Raw genomic sequence first — 22,695 nt, forward strand, 5'->3', positions numbered from 1 at the left:
ACTCTGGAGTTGCCCATGGTGAGAGGCGGCGGGCTGGTGTGGGTTTGCTTATAGCTCCCCAGCTCTGCCGCCATGTGTTGGAGTTCACCCTGGTGAACGAGAGGGTCGTTTCCCTGCGCCTACGGGTCAGGGATAGGTCTCTCACTGTTGTTTGTGCCTACGGGCCAAACGGCAGTGCAGAGTACCCGACCTTCTTGGAGTCTCTGGGAGGGGTGCTGGAAAGTGCTCCGACTGGGGACTCCATCGTTCTACTGGGGGACTTCAACGCCCACTTGGGCAACGACAGTGGCACCTGGAGGGCCGTGATTGGGAGGAACGGCCCCCCTGATCTGAACCCAAGCGGTGTTCAGTTATTGGACTTCTGTGCTAGTCACAGTTTGTCCATAACCAACACCATGTTCAAGCATAAGGGTGTCCAGCGAGGCGGTAATCCCAGAACCCGGTGGTGGACACCGGAAGTAAGGGATGCCATCAAGCTGAAGAAGGAGTCCTATCAGGCCTGGTTGGCTTGTGGGACTCCTGAGGCAGCTGACGGGTACCGGCAGGCCAAGCGGACTGCAGCCCGGGTGGTTGTGGAGGCAAAAACTCGGGCCTGGGAGGAGTTCGGTGAGGCCATGGAGAAGGACTATCGGCTGGCCTCGAAGAGATTCTGGCAAACCATCCGGCGCCTCAGGAGAGGGAAACAGTGCCCTACCAACGCTGTTTACAGTAGAGGTGGGCAGCTGTTAACCTCAACTGAGGATGTCGTCGGGCGGTGGAAGGAGTACTTCGAGGATCTCCTCAATCCCGCCGTCATGTCTTCCATTGAGGAAGCAGAGGATGAGGGCTCAGAGGTGAACTCGTCCATCGCCCGGGCTGAAGTCACAGAAGTGGTCAAGAAACTCCTCGGTGGCAAGGCACCGGGGGTGGATGAAATCCGCCCTGAGTACCTCAAGTCTCTGGATGTTGTGGGGCTGTCTTGGCTGACACGCCTGTGCAACATCGCGTGGCAGTCGGGGACAGTGCCTCTGGGATGGCAGACCGGGGTGGTGGTCCCTCTTTTTAAGAAGGGGGACCGGAAGGTGTGTTCCAACTATAGGGGGATCACACTTCTCAGCCTCCCCGGGAAAGTCTATGCCAGGGTTCTGGAGAGGAGAATACGGCCGATAGTAGAACCTCGGATTCAGGAGGAACAGTGTAGTTTTCGTCCAGGCCGTCGAACACAGGACCAGCTCTATACCCTATACGGGGTGTTGGAGGGTTCATGGGAGTTTGCCCAACCAATCCACATGTGTTTTGTGGATTTGGAGAAGCCATTCGACTGTGTCCCTCGCGGCATTCTGTGGAGGGTAGTTCGGGAGTATGGGGTCCTGGGTCGTTTACTAAGGGCTGTCAGGTCCCTGTACGACTGAAGCAGGAGCTTGGTTCACATTGCCGGCAGTAAGTCAGACATGTTCCCAGTGCGCGTTGGACTCCAGCAGGGCTGCCCTTTGTCGCCGGTTCTGTTCGTAATTTTTATGGACAGAATTTCTAGGCGCAGCCAGGGTCCAGAGGGTGTCCGGTTTGGGGACCACACGATTTCGTCTCTGCTCTTTGCGGATGATGTTGTTGTGTTGGCCCCTTCAAACCAGGACCTTCAGCATGCACTGGGACGGTTTGCAGCTGAGTGTGAAGCGGTTGTGATGAAAATCAGTACCTCCAAATCCAAGGCCATGGTCCTCAGTCGAAAAAGGGTGGCTTGCCTACTTCAGGTTGGTGGAAAGTTCTTGCCTCAAGTGGAGGAGTTTAAGTATCTAGGGGTCTTGTTCACGAGTGAGGGAAGGATGGAATGGGAGATTGACAGACGGATCGGTGCAGCTTCTGCAGTAATGCGGTCAATGTATCAGTCTGTCGTGGTGAAGAAAGAGCTGAGCCGTAAGGCGAAGCTCTCGATTTACCGGTCAATCTACGTTCCTACTCTCACCTATGGTCATGAGCTTTGGGTCATGACCGAAAGGACAAGATCCCGGATACAGGCGGCCGAAATGAGCTTTCTCCCCAGGGTGGCTGGGCGATCCCTTAGAGAACCCGGGAGGAGCACAGAGTAGAGCCGCTGCTCCTCCACATCGAGAGGGGTCAGCTGAGGTGGCTTGGGCATCTGTTCCAGATGCCTCCTGGACACCTTCCCGGGAAGGTGTTCCGGGCCCGTCCCACCGGGAGGAGACCCTGGGGAAGACCTAGGACACGCTGGAGGGACTATGTCTCCCGGCTGGCCTGGGAACGCCTCGGTGTCCCCCCGGAAGAGCTAGAGGAAGTGTCTAGGGAGAGGGAAGTCTGGGCATCTCTGCTTAGACTGCTGCCCCCGCGACCCGGCCCCGGATAAGCGGAAGATGATGGATGGATGGATGGATGGATGGAGGAATTTGATCTACAGTAGCTTGTCTATTGGATCGGACCACACAGCCTTCGCTCCCCATGTGAATCAATGAACCTTGGCCGCCAGTGACCCTGTGGCCGGTTTACTGCTTTTCCTTCCTTGGACCACTTCTGATAGGTATTGTGGAATCTGGGCATTAACAATTACAATTTTCATTGGAAGGGAATGTGCCTAGATAAGGAGAACAACAGAAACATCTCTGTTTAGGTTATCTCTCTGTAGGTTGTGCTTGAATGACCAGAGGAATGTTTACGATGGCCATATGGCAGGGGGGGTTGACTTCTAAAAACATGGTCTTTGCTAGATAGAAACGCCTTCAGTGTATATATCAGCTTGTAACCAACATTACAGTGAGAAGATACTGGAACGTTCACCGAATGACATCTGTGCTGCAATTCTCCAATAAACTTGAGCGAACTTCTCCCTCGATTTGATACGGGTTCTACATTATTTTACCACTATACGTAACCGCCGATTTCTAACAGTATTGACCACTGCAGACAGGGAACACCCCACAAGGGCTGCAGTTTTGGAGATGCTCTGACCCAGTCGTCTAGTCATCACAATCTGGCCCTTGTCAAAGTCACTCAGATCCTTACACTTGCCCATTTTTCCTGCTACTAACACATCAACTTTGAGGACAAAATGTTCACTTGCTGACTAATGTATCCCTCTAATCTTTTATATGGGAAGGTACTTAGTGTTGACTGCCCTCTTGGTCTTATGCTGTTGGTTAAAACCTGTTAGGTCAAAGGTATGTTAGGATGTATCGCCACTGGGACGCCTAATCTTTTGCGAAAATTGTTGTAAATATACTTTTTTTTATAGGCATATTATATGTGCAGAACACTTAGAATCTCGTTAATATATACAATATAAAGTAGCTATTACGGCGACTACCTCCTATGCAAGTATTTGATTATAGTCAACATCCACACAACACTTATTCTTAGGCACCGGGGTTGCTAGTTTTGGGTCTGATGGTAAATTCTGAATACTTATCTTCATGGTCCCAGAGATACAGCAAAGCATCGTTTTGTTTGATAAAATCTGTTTTAATAATCGAAAACCATTCATGTTCTTCACAGTGTTGTAGAACGAAATCCAACTCTGAGCAAAACTATTTATGATATTCAAAACCACACAAAACTATAGTTTAAAAGCAACATAGAAGACCAATTTTGGACTAGATTTTTGGAAGAAATCATGGACTGTGAGTCAAGCAACTTGTTGAGTACAATAAGATAGATTACCCAAGACATACAATATATTTGCATTAGCATATTAGGCTATCTTAGGCTATGTTAGGCTATGTCATTTAGTTTCTGAGCATCATACTGCCAATTGGGTCTCGTCATTATAGTAGATTTCAGTTAATAATGTCGTTATACATAACCAATTGTCTATGTGATTTAACTATGACATGTTGTGGGGGTTTCTTATGGACTATTCATCCCCATATTTCTCCCTGAATCCCCAACAGTGATACATGATGTCCCTCTGGCTCTTGACCCCCACTGTGATGCCATCATCTGGCTGGCCATTTCAGAGCTTTCCCAGAAACCCGTATTTTTGCACTGTTGTATGTTCTGGTTCTTTGTTATTTGCCCCACCGGTCCCCCGGCTCCTGCTCCTCCGCCGGCTGTCGACCCTCTGCCGGCTCCCCCGGCTCCTGCTCCTCCGCCGGCTGTCGACCCGCCGCCGGCTCTCCTGCCGGCTCCTGTCCCTCCGCCGGCTCTCCCGTCTCCTGACCCTCTGCCTCCCCGGCAGTGCCGGCGGCTCCGGGCGCTGAGCCTCCGCCGGTCCGGGTGTGGTCGTCCCGGTCTTGCGGTCGGGAGCCCGCGCCTTTGGGGGGGGGTACTGTCACGTCCTGGCTGTGCCCCTAGCCATCTCTGCGCTGGGCTCGGGGCATAGCCAGGACAGGACAGGAGGTGGCCTTTAGCCACCTCTACTCCTTTTTTTGGTTTCCCCAATTGGAGGCAGGTGTTAGTTATTGCCTCCAATTGGGGACCCTATTTAAGTTTAGTTTGTAGGCCCCAAGGCGTGGTTCATTTTGGTTTTTGTTATCCTGTGTAAGGTTTACCCACGTCACTGGTTGCTGCCTTTTGTTTTGCTGGAGTCTTTCTTTATTTTGAATTAAACATGGATTATCTTCACCAACTCTACTCTGCGCCTGTGTCCTTCTCACCCCACGACCGTGACATGAAGATGAAATGTGGCTGGGTCTTTCAGAATGACAATGACCCCAAACACACCGCCCGGGCAACAAAGGAGTGGCTTTGTAAGAAGCATTTCAAGGTCCTGGAGTGGCCTAGCCAGTCAACAGATCTCAACCCCATAGAAAATCTTTGGAGGGACTTGAAAGTCTGTGTTGCCCAGCGACAGCCCCAAAACATCATTGTTCTAGAGGAGATCTGCATGGAGGAGTGGGCCAAAATACCAGCAACAGTGTGTGAAAACCTTGTGAAGACTTACAGAAAACGTTTGACCTCTGTCATTGCCAACAAAGGGTATACACTCACCTAAAGGATTATTAGGAACACCTGTTCAATTTCTCATTAATGCAATTATCTAATCAACCAATCACATGGCAGTTGCTTCAATGCATTTAGGGTGTGGTCCTGGTCAAGACAATCTCCTGAACTCCAAACTGAATGTCAGAATGGGAAAGAAAGGTGATTTAAGCAATTTTGAGCGTGGCATGGTTGTTGGTGCCAGACGGGCCGGTCTGAGTATTTCACAATCTGCTCAGTTACTGGGATTTTCACGCACAATCATTTCTAGGGTTTAAAAAGAATGGTGTGAAAAGGGAAAAACATCCAGTATGCGGCAGTCCTGTGGGCGAAAATGCCTTGTTGATGCTAGAGGTCAGAGGAGAATGGGCTGACTGATTCAAGTTGATAGAAAAGCAACTTTGACTGAAATAACCACTCGTTACAACCAAGGTATGCAGCAAAGCATTTGTGAAGCCACAACACGCACAACCTTGAGGCGGATGGGCTACAACACCAGAAGACCCCACCGGGTACCACTCATCTCCACTACAAATAGGAAAAAGAGGCTACAATTTGCACGAGCTCACCAAAATTGTTGAAGACTGGAAAAATTTTGCCTGGTCTGATGAGTCACAATTTCTGTTGAGACATTCAGATGGTAGAGTCAGAATTTGGGGTAAACCATGTACCCATTCTCTGATGGCTACTTCCAGCAGGATAATGCACCATGTCACAAAGCTCGAATCATTTCAAATGGGTTTCTTGAACATGATAATTCACTGTACTGAATGGCACCCACAGTCACAAGATCTCAACCCAATAGAGCATCTTTGGGATGTGGTGGAACGGGAGCTTCGTGCCCTGGATGTGCATCCCACAAATCTCCTTCAAGTGCAAGATGCTATCCTATCAATATGGGCCAACATTTCTAAAGAATGCTTTCAGCACCTTGTTGAATCAACGCCACATAGAATTAAGGCAGTTCTGAAGGCGAAAGGGGGTCAAACACAGTATTAGTATGGTGTTCCTAATAATCCTTTAGGTGAGAGTATAACAAAGTATTAAGATTTTGTTATTGACCAAATACATAATTTAACCAATAAATTCATTAAAATTCCTACAATGTCATTACAAATAGTTTGGATGGAACTGGTTATAAACAGTCACTTGCTGTATAGAAATTCCACAAGCAACCGAAGAACATTCCAGAGCGAGCTCATCACCCCACTACCTGCCCCCTGCTGGACAAAGCTCAACAATGTAACCATGCGAAACAAAATCTCTCACTGGTATCTATTTCTTCACATACTGCGGGAACAACATTAAACACAAATATCACACAAATTCCATAGATCTCACATATCTTTGAAATAATTCCAATACCTGCATATGTGGTATTGGAATTATTTTACATGGGGTGAAAACGCATTTGAATTGCATGACTCATGGTAGCGCTGCAATGTATGGGACTGGTCTAGGTGGCCTTTGCCGAGGGCTCTTCCAGATGGCAATACCTTTATTGAAGCGTGGGTTCTCAATAGCAAAACCACATCTGAAGAATGCAGTGAGGAACATAGTTGGCGATGTTGTCAGCAGTGTTATGGCAAGCCAAACAAAACAGCATGATGGAACTGGATTAATGGTATTGACTTATTGAGTTATTCTCAGTGTTTTACTAGGGTGTGTCCTACTGACACAAGGACACCATGGAGTGTTCATAAAGCCTAAACCCTGGATAGAGGGGCTCAGTGAATGTGGTGTTGAACGTGTACAGGTGGGTCAGTGTGTCAGAGGAGACACTGTAGAAGGACAGAGTGCCAGCTGGCCAGTCCAGATACACTCCTACTCTGTGGGGGTCTGAGGAGGGGACAGGTATATCAGTCTCCTTGTTATTGTGCCTGGCTGAGTACCTGTCACCAACAGAGTAGAGACACCAGGACTTGTTATATCTTCCAAGAGTAGAGTCATAACTGCCTCCTTTCCTGCTGATTCCTTTGTATGTCAGTCCTATGGCAGCCTCTCCCCCTGTCCTCTCAACCTCAAAGTAACAGCGTCCAGATAGACTCTCTCTACACAGCACCTGTCCCTGGTTCTCAAATCTCTCTGGGTGATCAGGATATGTCCCCTCTCTTCCATGTGTCACTTTTCTGTTCTGCTCAGACAGAGAGAGCTTCCAGAGTGGTGTGTTTGGGTCCAGTGTGAGCTCACAGGCATCTGATGGATGAAACCAAAGAACAATATCATAAGTCATCATGATTCACTCTCACATTCTGGATATTAAAACACTCTTGAAAAGAAAAACAAATGAATGCTTAATTAAAGACTCACATTTCTTCAGTCCTGATTTTAGCCTGCACTTTCCACCATGCTCCAGACTGTGGAAAAAGCAGAAGACTGTCATACAGTGACAAACAATCTCTCTTTCACATCAACTATTTCTATATCCTTTTGGAGGATATTTTTGTTGAAACTTCACCCCTCAAACCCTAAACCTAACCCCTGTGTAAGAAAAAAAAAATTTTTCTTGTTGCGATGACCTAAAGGGATACTAATATGGTCTAGTTGTTAGTGCTAGAAAATGACTGGTATGGAATATTTAGGCATTTTAGACAGGCATTTTACAACTAAGGTGTCCGATATACAATGGAGATATTGTGTAAAGAATTATTTTGAAAATTAAATTAATTAAATGTTGCCTAAATGGAGTATTGTATTTGTAAACATTTAAAAAGCTATTTAAAAGCATTTTAAAATAAGAAAATATATGTCTCTCAAAACATTAATTATTTGTGCCTGTCAAGAATTAAAGTAAAGATCATTACAGCATCTCAGGCCTATATGGAAGGATATCACATAGGCACTGGTTTTACAATATAATCTATAATATAACACTGGAAATGGAAACCTTACATCAGGATATGTATTCACCAATGCTATTCATGGCCTATAGTAAATGAACTAGAAAAGGCCCTATTGGCCCCTGATATATTGTCAATCTGAGTGGTTCTCTAGTTATGGAATATGATTAATGTCCACAAGGTCCCTGGTTCTAATCCCCTAACCTCCAAGGTGAAAGCTGTGTTGTTCTGTCTCAGAGCAAGACAGTAAACCTTAATTTCTAGTCCCCTGTAACATTACCCCAAGGTCGTTGCTGAAAATAAGAATTGTTTCTTACTCAACTTACCTGGATAAATAACAAAAATTACTTTGACATTTTCAGGATGGAAGCAGCCTGATGTTCACGGTACCCCTCTGCCAGTAAAGCCAGAATCGAACCCTTTTCAACTCTTTTATAATGCAATATAGTAATTTTTTTATTCAAATTACCTTTGAGGTACTTCTTGCACTGTTTTTGCCATCCAGCTGGTCCTATTGCAAGAGGATAGTGATGACTACAGCAGTGGTTTTAAACTTTCCCTCATTAAATTAGATTTGGTTCAGATAATCACCTAATCAGTACCTCATTAAGTAAAATGAGGAGTGCCTGTGTTGGAATTTAACACTGGAATGGAATGGCTGCCATACATTTAGAGCTGCTGATTTAAGAAAAATTTAGAGTGATCTCTTAATTTTTCTAGAGCTGTCACAAGGGCAATTGTCAAGGTCTGGGTAGATCAGATGGTAAGCAAACAATCAATTTGTATTCAACATTTTGGATGCTGGAGAAACAGGCAGGTTAAAGACCAGAGTGACTTTGACAAGGGCCACATTTTTATTTCCAGACAACTGGGTCAGAGCATGTGTTCAAATGGCCTTGTGGGGTGTTCCCGGACATCAGTGGTGAGGACTTATTGACATTAGTGTGAGGAGGACAAACCGGAGACAGGGTGTTGGGTGCCCAAGGCTCATCGATGCACAAGAGTCACAAAGGCAATCCCGTCCGGTCTGAACCGGTCTACTTTGGCACAAGTCACTGACAATTGTAATGATGGTTACAGGAGGAATGTGTCACAACACACTGTGCATCACACCCTGCTACGTTTGGGGCTGGTCAGGGTGCCCATGATGACCCCTGTCTACTGTTGAAAGCGCATACGTTGCAACTGGACCTTGGAGTGCTGTAAGATCGCTGGGTCCCATGACTGTTTCCTTTTACATCACCTGGACAGCTGTGTAAATGTGCGCCGTTTACCTTGGGAAGTGATGGAACCAGGATACATTATGGAAAGATGACAAGCCGGTGGAGGGGGTTTGATGCTTTGGGCTATGCTCTGCCACACTGCGCACATTGATCCAAATTAGTTTGAGGAACCTGATGAAGAGTTCTTGGTGTTGCCCTGGCCTCCAAATTCTCCAGATCTCAATCTGATTGAACATCCATGGAATGTGCCGGACCAATAAGTCAGATCCACAGTGGCTCCACTTCGCAAACATACAGGACTTGAAGGGTCTGCTGCTAATGACTTGGTGCCAAATACCACAGCACAATTTCAGGAGCCTGTTATCAAACCCAAAATTGCTGCTGCTCCATATACTCATCTAGTCTAAAGGACAGTTTTATTGCCACTTTAATCAGCATAGCAATTTTCAGCTGTGCTTACATAATTGTAAAAGCCTTTTAAAATGATAAACTTGGATTATCAAATACAATGTGCCATTGGAACACAGGAGTGATGATTGCTGATAATGGGCCTCACTAAGCCTATGTAGATATTCCATAAAAGATCTGCCATTTCCAGTGACAATAGTCATTTACAACTATTAACAATGTCTAAACTATATTTCTGTATTTGAATGGACAACACTGTGGCCAGAAACTGTTAAACGGTAGTGTATATAGTCAGGATATATTATCTTCACGGACAGACACACATGAAATACAGTGCCAAACCCCAACAAAGAGACAAAAGATCACTATCAGGAATCTGCTGTTCTAATAATGAAAGTAAATATTAGGGAATCAGACAGCAGTCATCAAGAGCATCACATCATTTGAGACTTTAAATAAGGCTAACAAACATTATTTCTCATCAAACACGATTAAGTACTGATTGACATGTAAAGAACATACTTTAGTTTCTCTAGTCTCCAGTATGGACACTCCAGTCCAGCAGAGAGCAGTCTGACTCCCGAGTGTCCTGGGTGATTGTAGCTCAGATCCAGCTCTTTTAGATGTGAGGGATTTGAAGTCAGAGCTGAGACCAGAGAGACAAAGCCTTCCTCTGTGATCATGCAGCCTGACAACCTGCAAAGAGTTGATAATTAGTTCACAAACTACTCACATTTACAAAGTCTCTGTCCATTGAAAAAATTGTTTTTCCAAATTGTTTTTATTTCCGAATTTCATGAACACTGTTTTATTTTGTTTTGATTCATTTTTTAATGTCACACATCCACATGAACACCCAAGACAGTAGTGGTGGGTCAACTGTTTCTTCACCTGCAACTGCCTACAATTCTTAATAACCCATCCTCAACTATATGGATAAAGTAAATGTATCAATCCCACATCTACCCTAATGTTGCTGTAACACAGTTCTGGCATCATTGGCCCAAGAAGCTACATTTTTCACTTTGCAGAAGAGTAAAACGATTTTCTGCCGATACGTAGACAAAGGTCTGTCACAAAATGAGCATAAATATGGTCTGTGGATAGGAGACGTACTACTAGTGGTCCTTGTCCCCCTGGTTGGGAACCACTGCTGTACATAAAGAGATTCACACTTTGTGATGGAGAGACACTTCCTGATATACTGAAATGTAGCCTACTTCAGAGGCAAACTATTGTCTAATTCTGTCAGAACTAACAGATCAGTACAAAAACATTGTTAGGGTTAGAAATGTAAATCAACCTGCCCTTTATCCAAACAGTATTTTCTGACACTCTGCCTGGCTGCACCATGGATATAACCACTGAGCTGTAGGTTATGAGACAACCAGTACATCACTACAAGGCCCAAAGACCTGTCTGAATTAGCTCACAGTTTCTGGCAGAGTGCTCCGGTGTTGATCAACTGTTGAAATTCGTGAGGCAGGTTATATCAGCAACTGCACACACCTCATTAAAACATCTACGAATTCTTGCATAATGTTATACACAGTGAATGACAACCTGTTCCACATGTAGATCACATGATATACTGTCACAACCACTGAGCTAGAATTAAGGAACCACACACACACACACATACAGAGAGATTCACTGCACCTTTAAAGCAGGCGAAATGTGATGGTAAATATTATTAATATTACGGGACAATATTATATTTATATTTCTCAGCACTGAGACAAATTACTCTGCACTATGTTAGATCCCCAGGCAGCGTCAGTATGATGCAACCAGACAATTCCTGAAGAAATGTAGCAGATGGGAAATTCAAGTCCCTATGAGACACCATGTCTACAAAATGAAAGAATAATAATAAAACACTGGGAATGAATGGTGGATCAGTGAACATCAGAGGGGTGGAATGAAGATTAGTTCTAATGTTGCATATACTTGGACTAACAGAACATTATGTAAGAATATGTTTTTGTTTGTCATGGTGGTCCTGTTAGTTGTGGTGTTTCCTTCCAGGCCTGCTGGGATGTCTGACAGGATTTGGTCTTTACCAGGGATGGAGACTTGGACCTGCTGGCATCTCAGAGCAGGTGGAGGTGGGAACACAGCAGACATTGGTATTTCCCTTTTGTTGTGTGGTTGTCATGGTTATTGTTATGTTGTCAGTTGTGTTGTTGTTTATTAATTTCTCACCTCAGAGTCTCCAGTCTACATTGTGGATCCTTCAGCAAAGCATAGAGCTGCTCTACTCCTGTATCCTTCAGGTCATTGTTACTCAGATCCAGTTCTTTCAGATGTGAGGGGTTTGACTTCAGAGCTGAGACCAGAGAAGCACATCCTTCCTCAGTGATTCCACAACCTGCAAGTCTGAAGAGAGATTGTTATACTGTTTAGATGAAACATCAGAACATAATAATATTACATAATTCTCATGGCAACTCATCTTTGGTGTATACGTTCAATACTGAAACTGCCAATGTGACACTAGAATGTTACTTCCTGTATAGAAAATAAACTTCCTATATATATTATCATCAAAAAATGACTACTACTCACCTCAGATTCTCCAGTCTACATTGTGGATCTTTCAGCAAAGCAGAGAGATGCTCAACTCCTGTATCCTTCAGGTCATTGTTACTCAGATCCTGATCTTTTAGATGTGAGGGGTTTGACTTCAGAGCTGAGACCAGAGAAGCACATCCTTCCTCAGTGATTCCACAACCTGCAAGTCTGAAGAGAGATTGTTATACTGTTTAGATGAAACATCAGAACATAATAAAATTACATCATTCTCATGGCAACTCATCTTTGGTGTATACGTTCAATACTGAAACTGCCAATGTGACACTAGAATGTTACTTCCTGTATAGAAAATAAACTTCCTATATATATTATCATCAAAAAATGACTACTACTCACCTCAGATTCTCCAGTCTACATTGTGGATCTTTCAGCAAAGCAGAGAGATGCTCAACTCCCGTATCCTTCAGGTCATTGTTACTCAGATCCTGATCTTTTAGATGTGAGGGGTTTGACTTCAGAGCTGAGACCAGAGAAGCACAGCCTTCCTCAGTGATTCCACAACCTGCCAGTCTGGAGAGAGAATATCATGATGTCACAAACAGAACAATAGTTCAGATTAACATTAGAATAGCATCTGTACATTACATCATTGTTATGTCAACTCTACTTTTAGTTTAGATTTACTTTTAAATCTGACATTACAGTACATTACACTAGAATGCAACTTCCTGTACATAACATTTATTTTACATTTACAAAGTCTCTCCATTTTCAAGTATAATTTCACCAGATGCTTCTGCCATTAAAATCTTCCTTAAATAGGACCCAATAAAACATGTTAAATATTTTTCCTAATTCTGTGATGATCGTTTTTATTTTGTTGTGATTCAGTTTAGTCAGACCTCCACATAAACACCCAAGACAGTAGTGGTGGGTCAGCTGTTTCTTCACCTGCAACCACCTGCAATTCTTAATAACTCATCCTCAACTATATGGATTAAGGGAAATTCTCAATCCCACATCAACCCTGAACACGTCATCATCATCATAATTTTCTTCTGCTTATCAGGGGCCAGGTCGTGGGGGCAGCAGTCTAAGCAGAGATGCCCAGACTTCCCTCTCCCCAGACACTTCTTCCAGCTCTTCCGGGGGGACACCGAGGCATTCCCAGGCCAGCCAGGAGACATAGTCCCTCCAGCGTGTCCTAGGTCTTCCCCGGGGTCTCCTCCCAGTGGGACGGAACTGGAAAACCGTCCCAGGAAGGCGTTCCGGAGGCATCCGAAACAGATGCCCAAGCCACCTCAGCTGACCCCTCTCGATGTGGAAGAGCAGTGGCTCTACTCTGAGCTCCTCCCGGGTGACCGAGCTTCTCACCCTATCTCTAAGGGATCGCCCAGCCACCCTGGGGAGAAAGCTCATTTCGGCCGCCTGTATCCGGGATCTTGTCCTTTCGGTCATGACCCAAAGCTCATGACCATAGGTGAGAATAGGAACGTAGATTGACCGGAAAATCGACTGGTAAATTGCTCTGACTTTCTTCACCACGACAGACAGATACATCGACCGCATTACTGCAGAAGCTGCACCGATCCGTCTGTCAATCTCCCGTTCCAATCAATCAATCAAATGTATTTATGAAGCCCTTTTTACAACAGCAGTTGTCACAAAGTGCTTTACAAAGACACCTGGTCATAAACCCCAAGGAGCAAACAACAGTAGTGTTACATTTCAGTGGCTAGGAAAAACTCCATAAGAAGGTCGAATTTTAGGAAGAAGCCTAGAGAGGACCCAGGCTCAGAGGGGTGACCAGTCCTCTTCTGGCTGTGCCGGGTGAGATATAAAGAGTCCAATTGGAATAATAAATACATTTCTCTGGGCTAAATCCAGAGTCTATTTGATTTTAGACTAGGTCAGAAGTATGACCACGTGGACAAGGACAGGACAGGGACGTTACATCCTTCCCTCACTTGTGAACAAGACCCCTAGATACTTAAACTCCTCCACTTGAGGCAGGCACTCTCCACCAACCTGAAGTGAGCAAGCCACCCTTTTCCGATTGAGGACCATGGCCTCGGATTTGGAGGTACTGATTCTAATCCCTCTGTTGTCTCTGCCGGCAATGCGGACCAAGCTCCTGCTTCGGTCGTACAGGAACCTGACAGCCCTTAGCAAAGGACCCAGGACCCCATATTCCCGAAGCACTTTCCACAAGATGCCGCGAGGGACACAGTCGAATGCCTTCTCCAAATCCACAAAACACATGTGGATTGGTTGGGCAAACTCCCATGAACCCTCCAACACCCTGTACAGGGTATAGAGCTGGTCCTGTGTTCGACGGCCTGGACGAAAACCACACTGTTCCTCCTGAATCCGAGGTTCTACTATCGGCCGTATTCTCCTCTCCAGAACCCTGGCATAGACTTTCCCGGGGAGGCTGAGAAGTGTGATCCCCCTATAGTTGGAACACACCCTCCGGTCCCCCTTCTTAAAAAGAGGGACCACCACCCCGGTCTGCCATCCCAGAGGCACTGTCCCCGACCGCCACGCGATGTTGCAGAGGCGTGTCAACCAAGACAGCCCCACAACATCCAGAGACTTGAGGTACTCAGGGCGGATCTCATCCAACCCCGGTGCCTTGCCACCGAGGAGTTTCTTAACTACCTCTGTGACTTCAGCCCGGGCGATGGACGAGTTCACCTCTGAGCCCTCATCCTCTGCTTCCTCAATGGAAGACATGACGGCAGGATTGAGGAGATCCTCGAAGTACTCCTTCCACCGCTCGACGACATCCCCAGTTGAGGTCAACAGCTGCCCATCTCTACTGTAAACAGCGTTGGTAGGGCACTGTTTCCCTCTCCTGAGGCACCGGACGGTTTGCCAGAATCTCTTCGAGGCCAGCCGATAGTCCTTCTCCATGGCCTCACCGAACTCCTCCCAGGCCCGAGTTTTTGCCTCCACAACCACCCGGGCTGCAGTCCGCTTGGCCTGCCGGTACCCGTCAGCTGCCTCAGGAGTCCCACAAGCCAACCAGGCCTGATAGGACTCCTTCTTCAGCTTGACGGCATCCCTTACTTCCGGTGTCCACCACCGGGTTCGGGGATTGCCGCCTCGACAGGCACCGGAGACCTTACGGCCACAGCTCCGAGCAGCCTCTTCGACAATGGCGGCGGAGAACATTGTCCACTCGGACTCAATATCTCCAGCCTCCCGCGGGATCCAGTCGAAGCTCTGCTGGAGGTGGGAGTTAAAGATCTCTCTGACAAGAGACTCGGCCAGACATTCCCAGCAGACCCTTACAGTACGCTTGGGCCTGCCGAGTCTGTCCAGCTTCCTCCCCCGCCTTTAGATCCAACTCACCACCAGGTGGTGATCAGTTGACAGCTCCGCCCCTCTCTTCACCCGAGTGTCCAAGACACACGGCCGCAGGTCAGATGAAACGACAACAAAGTCGATCATCGACCTGCGGCCTAGGGTGTCCTGGTGCCACGTGCACTGATGGACACCCTTATGCTTGAACATGGTGTTAGTTATGGACAAACTGTGACTAGCAAAGAAGTCCAATAACTGAACACCGCTCGGGTTCAGATCAGGGGGGCCGTTCATCCCAATCACGGGTTAGGGTTAGGGTTAGTCCCCAATCGGAGCACTTTCCAGCACTCCAGCACTTTCCAGCTGGGGAGCTATGAACAAAGCCACACCAACCCGCCGCCTCTCACCATGGGGGGCTCCAAATCGGTCAGATTTGTGAGGACATCTGTGCACAGCCCTCTTTAGATCATCCCACAGATGTTCAATTGGATTCAGGTCTGGGCACTGGCTGAGCCATTCAAAAACGTATATCTTCTTCTGGTGAAGCCATGCTTTTGTGGATTTGGACATGTGCTTTGGGTCATTGTCGTGCTGAAAAGTGAACTTCTTAAAGGTTTTGTGCCAAAATTGCCTGGTATTTGGAACTGTTCATAATTCCCTCCACCCTGACTAAGGCCCCGGTTCCAGCTGAAGAAAAACAGCCCAAAGCATGATGCAGCCACTACCATGCTTCACTGTAGGTATGGTGTACTTTGGGTGATGTGCAGTGGTGATTTTGCGCCAAACATACCTTTTGGAATTATGGGCAAAAAGTTCAACCCTGGTTTCATCAGACCATAACACATTTTCCCACATGCTTTTGGGGTACTTGATGTTTGTTTTTGCAAACTTCAGCCGGACTTGGGTGTTTTTCTTTTTAGGAAAAGGCTTCCGTCTTGCCACCCTACCCCATAACCCATTCATATGAAGAAAACGGGAGATTGATGTCACATGTAGCACATAGCCAGTACTTGCCAGAAATTCCTGCAGTTCCTTTAATGTTGCTGTAGGCCTCTTGGAAGCCTCCCTGACCAGTTTTCTTCTCGTCTTTTCATAAATTTTGGAGGGGCGTCCAGTTCTTGGTAATGTCTCTGTTGTGCCATATTTTCTCCAGTTGATGATGACTGTCTTCACTGTGTTCAATGGTATATCTAATGGTTTGGAAATTATTTTGTACCATTCTCCTGACTGATATCTTTCAACATTGAGATAACTCTGATGCTTTGGAAGCTCTCTGCATACCATGGCTTTTGCTCTGAGATGCAACTTAGAAAATGTCAGAAAAAATCCTACTAGAACAGCTGAACTTTATTTTTGAATAATCAGAGTCACTTTAAATTATGGCAGGTGTCAGCACAGTTCTTTTGTATGTTTGAGGGATTTTTTTATGATGGAGGAGCTAAGACAGCTGTTGGAGGAACGGATCAACCGCTTAGAAGATTTAGTCACCAGAGCGCCCCTCCGTTCGGACTGTGGGTCTTGTCTCGCAGGTGAATCAACTAATGCTAACATAGCACAACAGGCTAACATAAGGATAGAGAGCTCTAAAGATTTCTCTATACTTGATAAAACGCAGTCTAAACTGGTGAACAGATCAGAGCAATTTCAGAGCAAACGGCTGAATGAGACGATGACACAGCTTGAAATATGAGAGAGTGAACAATTCATTGACTCTGTAGCAGCTGCTCTAGGGGATAAACTACCAAATGCTAACGGACAGACACAGATTGGTATAGAAGGGATTACTTCAAATCTAGACCACTCTGTCACAGACCTGGCTGACACTGTGCAATGTGCAAATGCTACTGGATTAACCACAGAGGCTTTCAAACCAGCCTTCCCCAATGACACATCTTACTGGCACAGCACCGAGGCTAGACCGAAGGTATCAACTCCAGTGGGGACTTGGCCTGACATTGTACGCCGCTGAGGCAAATCCAAGAAATCACAATTTTGGGAGCACCAACCCTCAATACACCACCTGAACTCACATTGCAAGACAGGTAAGATCCACTGACTCAGAACAAAATGTGTGTAAATGAACCTAGGGAAGCTAACCACAACACTAGCATTAGGGCTAACCAAAATCTAAGAAATAGCCCTAAAACCACTGATAGGATGAGGAAAAGAAGAAACTTTGCTAACTCCACATCTAATAAGTCTGATACTACCTTGATTGGGGATGAAATAACCAAGCATATCAGAATGGTAAAGACTGAAATCCTAACCATGGCTGACACATTGGTCAGAGAGCTAAAAGAAATGTTGCAAGTTATTCTCTCTACACATCCAAGCAACATGCAGATTATTATCCACACTGGGTCTTTTGTCATTCTACAAAGGAAAACATACAACAAGATAAGTATGAAGGACAGTACTCATAGGCAGAGCATCAACCCCCCTCTCCTGACCCTCTAACTAAAATCACCCAATACTTCCAGAAGTTCTCCTTGTCCCAAATGGGGGAACAACAACTCCCACCCCCACTTCACCAAACTCACCCTCTCACCCTCTATCACACTCCCACTCTCCCCCTCTATCACACTCCCCCTCTCCTCCTCTTCCACACTCACCCTCCCCCCAATCCACCACATTCACCAATCAGGGAGCTAGTTCTAACCAAAGAGAGCAGAGCTCATCTCTCCCTATGTCCCACTCCTCCCCTTGTGTAAAACGATTGCTTAGACAACTGCCACATCGTCAACAACCTTGTCCTTTATTTCCACAGTGCACAAAATATACTCAGTGATGTGCTTCGGGTCCCTGCTATTGTGAAAATAGCAATGCCGACTGTTTTGAGTACAAGCTAGGATCCAGTATCTCTATTCCTGTGTTGATTAGAAATAGAAGGAACCGTGAGCATGCAACCCATAAAGTAAACTTGTCTAATCTGTTAACTGTAACACGTCAACCTACTAGTCCAGAAACCCCTATTATATCTATTAAGCTGGCTTTACTTAATATCAGATTTCTCACCAACAAATCATTCTTGGTAAATTAGATTATAATATCCTACAACCTAGATTTCTCACTGAAACGTGGCTTGTAGTGCCCTTCTTAAAAAGACAGCACCCGAAAAATGTGGCTATATGAATACGTGTTGAAATGGTAGGGAAGGAGGAGGAGCTGCTTCCCTATTCAAAGATACATTCCAGTGCAAAGAAAATACACTAGGTAATTTTATTTCTTTTGAATATCTCTGTTTTACATTGAGGGTACCCCCAAAATCTTGTTTTTAACCATTTACAGACATCCACGATATTCTGAAAATGTTATTGATGATTTTGCTGAACTACTCTCTGTTATATCAGTTCATTATAACTTGTTTATTATTACAGGGGATTTTAACATCCACATAAATAATAGTACAGACAATAATGCCAAATAACTTTTTGCACTACTTGACACTTTTGATCTCACTCAACATGTGAAAGAGCATACACACACTCAACGACACATTCAAGATCTGGTTATCACTGAAGGCCTCGATATTTCCTCTGTCATGGTTTTATTTTGATTCACCCCAAATGTTCCAGAAAACTCTGTTTCTGTTAAGAAAGGGTACATTAAGGAGAGTACCAATGCTCAGTTTATTGAAGCCATAGCTATCTCTCCAACAATAAGTGCTGAGTCAGTTGACCACCAAGACATAACTTTGTTATTAGGTTGCATTTTAATACAATTGATCAAAAATCAATAAAAGAAACAGTTCAATATCTTAAAGCTTCCACTTGCTGTCTCGACACACTGCCGTCAGACTTAGATTTTTTTTCTTTAATCTATAACAGTGGACCTACAGCAAAAAATTAATAGCTATCTGCAATCAGGCATTTTCCCACCGTCTCTAAAAACAGCTGCCATTAAGCCCCTATTAAAAAAGAGAACACTGCATGCATCTATAATGAACAACTATAGACCTGTATCAAATCTCCCTTTTATAACCAAGATAATTGAGAAGGTTGTTTTCAATCAACTCAGCAATTTTGTGACCTCAAGCGGTCTCTCAGAAAAAATTAAGTCAGGTTTCCGATCTCACCACAATACTGAAAAGGCCCTGATTAAAGTTTTAAATGACATACGGCTGAATACTGATTCAGATGAAATAAAAGTTCTAGTTCTATTGGATCTCAGTGCAGCATTTGACACTGTAGATCATAGAACACTTACAGGTAGGCTGGAAAATTGGGTAGGACTCTCCGGGACGGTCCTTGATTGGTTCAGATCTTATCTAGATGGCCGGAGTTACTTTGTCACCATTGGTAATCATGAATCTGATAGGGTGGCTATGACATGCAGAGTTCCACAGGGATCAGTTCTCGGCCCACTTCTGTACAATCTCTATATGCTGCCTCTGGGCCAAATTCTACAGAACAACAACATTAACTACCACAGCTATGCCGATGATACTCAAATATATATGGCTCTCGAACCAAATGACAACTGCTCAATAGAATCTCTGTGTCACTCTATAGAGCTCATAATTACCTGGATGAACAGAAATTGTCTACAATTAAACCAAAATAAAGCTGAGATTATTGTGTTTGACAAAAAAAATAAAAGAACAAGTATTAGTAAAGAACTGGATTCTCTGGCCCTTAAAACCAGGGATCAAGTGCGTAATCTTGTAGTTCTGATAGACTCAGACCTCACATTTAACAGTCATATCAAAGCGGTCACAAAACAGCATTGTGTCATCTGAAAAATATAGCCAGAATCAAAGGCTTCGTGTCCCAAAAAGACCAAGAGAAGCTCATCCATGCTTTTATCTCCAGTAGGGTTGAATACTGTAATGGCCTCAGCGATTTCGGAGGAGATGTTGAGCCGTGTGGGTTTATGACTTTAGAACTCCATTAATTCCAAATGGAACATCAAACAGCTTTAACTGGACTCCTGAAAAAGAGACTGCTGCTGATAGAATGTTAACCAGGACCAAGAAAACAGAGCACGTCACTCCAGTTCTTAAATCTTTGCATTGGCTTCCAGTCAGTTACAGAATAGATTTCAAAGTGGTGCTTTTAGTTTATAAATCTCTGAATGGTTTAGGACCCAAATACATTTCTGATATGTTTGAAGAATATAAACCGAGCAGGGCTCTTAGTTCAATGAACACAGTTCAGCAAGTAGAGCCCAGAATCCAAACTAAACATGGAGATGCTGCTTTAAGAACTTATGCTGTACACAACTGGAATAAACTACCAGAAGATCTTAGACATGGCCCAAATATTTAAATTTTTACATCCAGGTTAAAAACACTTCTCTTCTCACGTGCCTATGACTGAAAACTTACATTTAACCACACTGTTTAGCCTTATAGCTTCCTATGTTTTTATCCCATTTTTAATCTTTATATGTTTTCTTATTGTATTTTTTCTTATTATGATGTAGTCATTTGTCTTGATGTTTCCATTTGAGTATTTTACTTCATGTTACCGTTGTTTCCTATATTTTTCTTTGTGAAGCAAATTTAATTGCTTGGATGTATGAATTGTGCTATATAAATAAACTTGCTTGCTTGCTTATGACTTCTATTTAACATGAGTTTGAATGTGATAGGTTAATTCAGAAAAATATCCCCCTCGAAGATTTCCGTTTTCAATTGAATGGTTCACATTATAGGTCACACTGAAAGTGGAAAAAGTTCTGACATAATTTATCTTTATCTCATATCTCATCATAAAAACCTGGCCTTTTCACAAGGGTGTGTAGACTTTTTATATCCACTGTAGACAAAGATCTGTCACATAATGTGAATAAATATATTTATCTTGTTATCTTAATCACATGTCTGAGATAAATAACAATAACAGACAGGTGTTGACTTAGTTCACAGTATAAACCATTATCAATGGAACAACCTTGTACCCAGTAGATCTGTGGATTGGAGACGTACTACTAGTGGTCCTTGTCCCCCTGGTTGGGAACCACTACTGTATATAAAGAGATTCACACTGAGTGATAGAGAGACACGTCCTGATATACTGAAATGTAGCCTACTTCAGAGGCATACTATTGTCTAAGTCTGTCAGAACTAACAGATCATTACAAAAACATTGTTAGGGTTAGAAATGTAAATCAACCTGCCCTTTACCCAAATAATATTTAGTGACCCTCTGCCTGGCTGCATGGTGGATATAACCCCTGGGCTGTGGGTTATGAGACAACCAGTGCATCACTACTAGACCCACAGACCTGTCTGAGTGAGCTCATGGTTTCTGTCAGAGTGCTCCAGTGTTGAGTGAGGCAGGCAATATCAGCATCTACACACACCTCAAAACAAGAAACCAGGCATGTCTAGTTCAGCCGGCCCACAACAGAAGTGTTAATCGTGGCTGATCTCAGGTCAAACACAGGTCGCCCATGTGAAAGGCTGTGCTTGGACCTGCAGGGATGTCTGACAGGGTTTGGTCTTTACCAGGGATGGAGGCTTGGACCTGCTGGCAGCTCAGAGCAGGTGGAGGTGGGAACACAGCAGACATTGGTATTTCCCTTCTGTTGTGTTGTTGTCATGGTTATCGTTATGTTGTCAGTTGTGTTGTTGTTTATTAATTTCTCACCTCAGAGTCTCCAGTCTACATTGTGGATCCTTCAGCAAAGCATAGAGCTGCTTTACTCCTGTGTCCTTCAGGTCATTGTTACTCAGATTCAGTTCTTTCAGATGTGAGGGGTTTGACTTCAGAGATGAGACCAGAGAAGCACATCCTTCCTCAGTGATTCCACAACCTGCAAGTCTGGAGAGAGATTGTTATACTGTTTAGATGAAACATCAGAACATAATAATATTACATCATTCTCATGGCAACTCATCTTTGGTGTATACGTTCAATACTGAAACTGCCAATGTGACACTAGAATGTAACTTCCTGTATAGAAAATAAACTTCCTATATAGATTATCATAAAAAAATTACTACTACTCACCTCAGAGTCTCCAGTCTACATTGTGGATCTTTCAGCAAAGCAGAGAGATGCTCTACTCCAGTATCCTTCAGGTCATTGTTACTCAGATCCTGATCTTTTAGATGTGAGGGGTTTGACTTCCGAGCTGAGACCAGAGAAGCACAGCCTTCCTCAGTGATTCCACAACCTGCCAGTCTGGAGAGAGAATATCATGATGTCTCAAACAGAATAATAGTTCAGAATAACTTTAGAATAGCATCTGTACATTACATCATTGTTATGTCAACTCTACTTTTAGTTTAGATTTACTTTTAAATCTGACATTACAATACATCACACTAGAATGCAACTAGTACATAAAATAATTAATATTGTCAGTCACATGTACAAAGTCTCTGCACTTTCAAGTATAATTTCACAAGATGCTTCTGCCATTAAAATCTTACTTGAATAGGACCCAATAAAATCTGTTCAATATTTTTCCTAATTCTGTGATGATCGTTTTTATTTTGTTGTGATTCAGTTTTTAAAGTCAGA

General features: G+C 44.3%; 1 protein-coding gene across 1 annotated transcript in view; it reads right to left on the reverse strand.

Moving 5' to 3' along the window:
* Window positions 1–6,169: 6,169 nt before the first annotated feature.
* Window positions 6,170–22,695, reverse strand: part of LOC105008725 (NACHT, LRR and PYD domains-containing protein 12-like) — a 39,300-nt gene continuing 22,774 nt past the window's right edge. Inside the window, exons 6-9 of the mRNA XM_034295654.1 lie at window positions 11,585–11,721; window positions 9,902–10,075; window positions 7,219–7,265; window positions 6,170–7,104 (exon numbers count right to left, since the gene is read on the reverse strand). Of these exons, the coding sequence (XP_034151545.1) occupies window positions 6,578–7,104; window positions 7,219–7,265; window positions 9,902–10,075; window positions 11,585–11,721 (885 nt within the window). The 3' untranslated portion in view covers window positions 6,170–6,577. The remainder of the gene's footprint in view (window positions 7,105–7,218; window positions 7,266–9,901; window positions 10,076–11,584; window positions 11,722–22,695) is intronic.

This window comes from Esox lucius, chromosome 11 (assembly GCF_011004845.1).
Source record: "Esox lucius isolate fEsoLuc1 chromosome 11, fEsoLuc1.pri, whole genome shotgun sequence".
Lineage (NCBI taxonomy): Eukaryota > Metazoa > Chordata > Actinopteri > Esociformes > Esocidae > Esox > Esox lucius.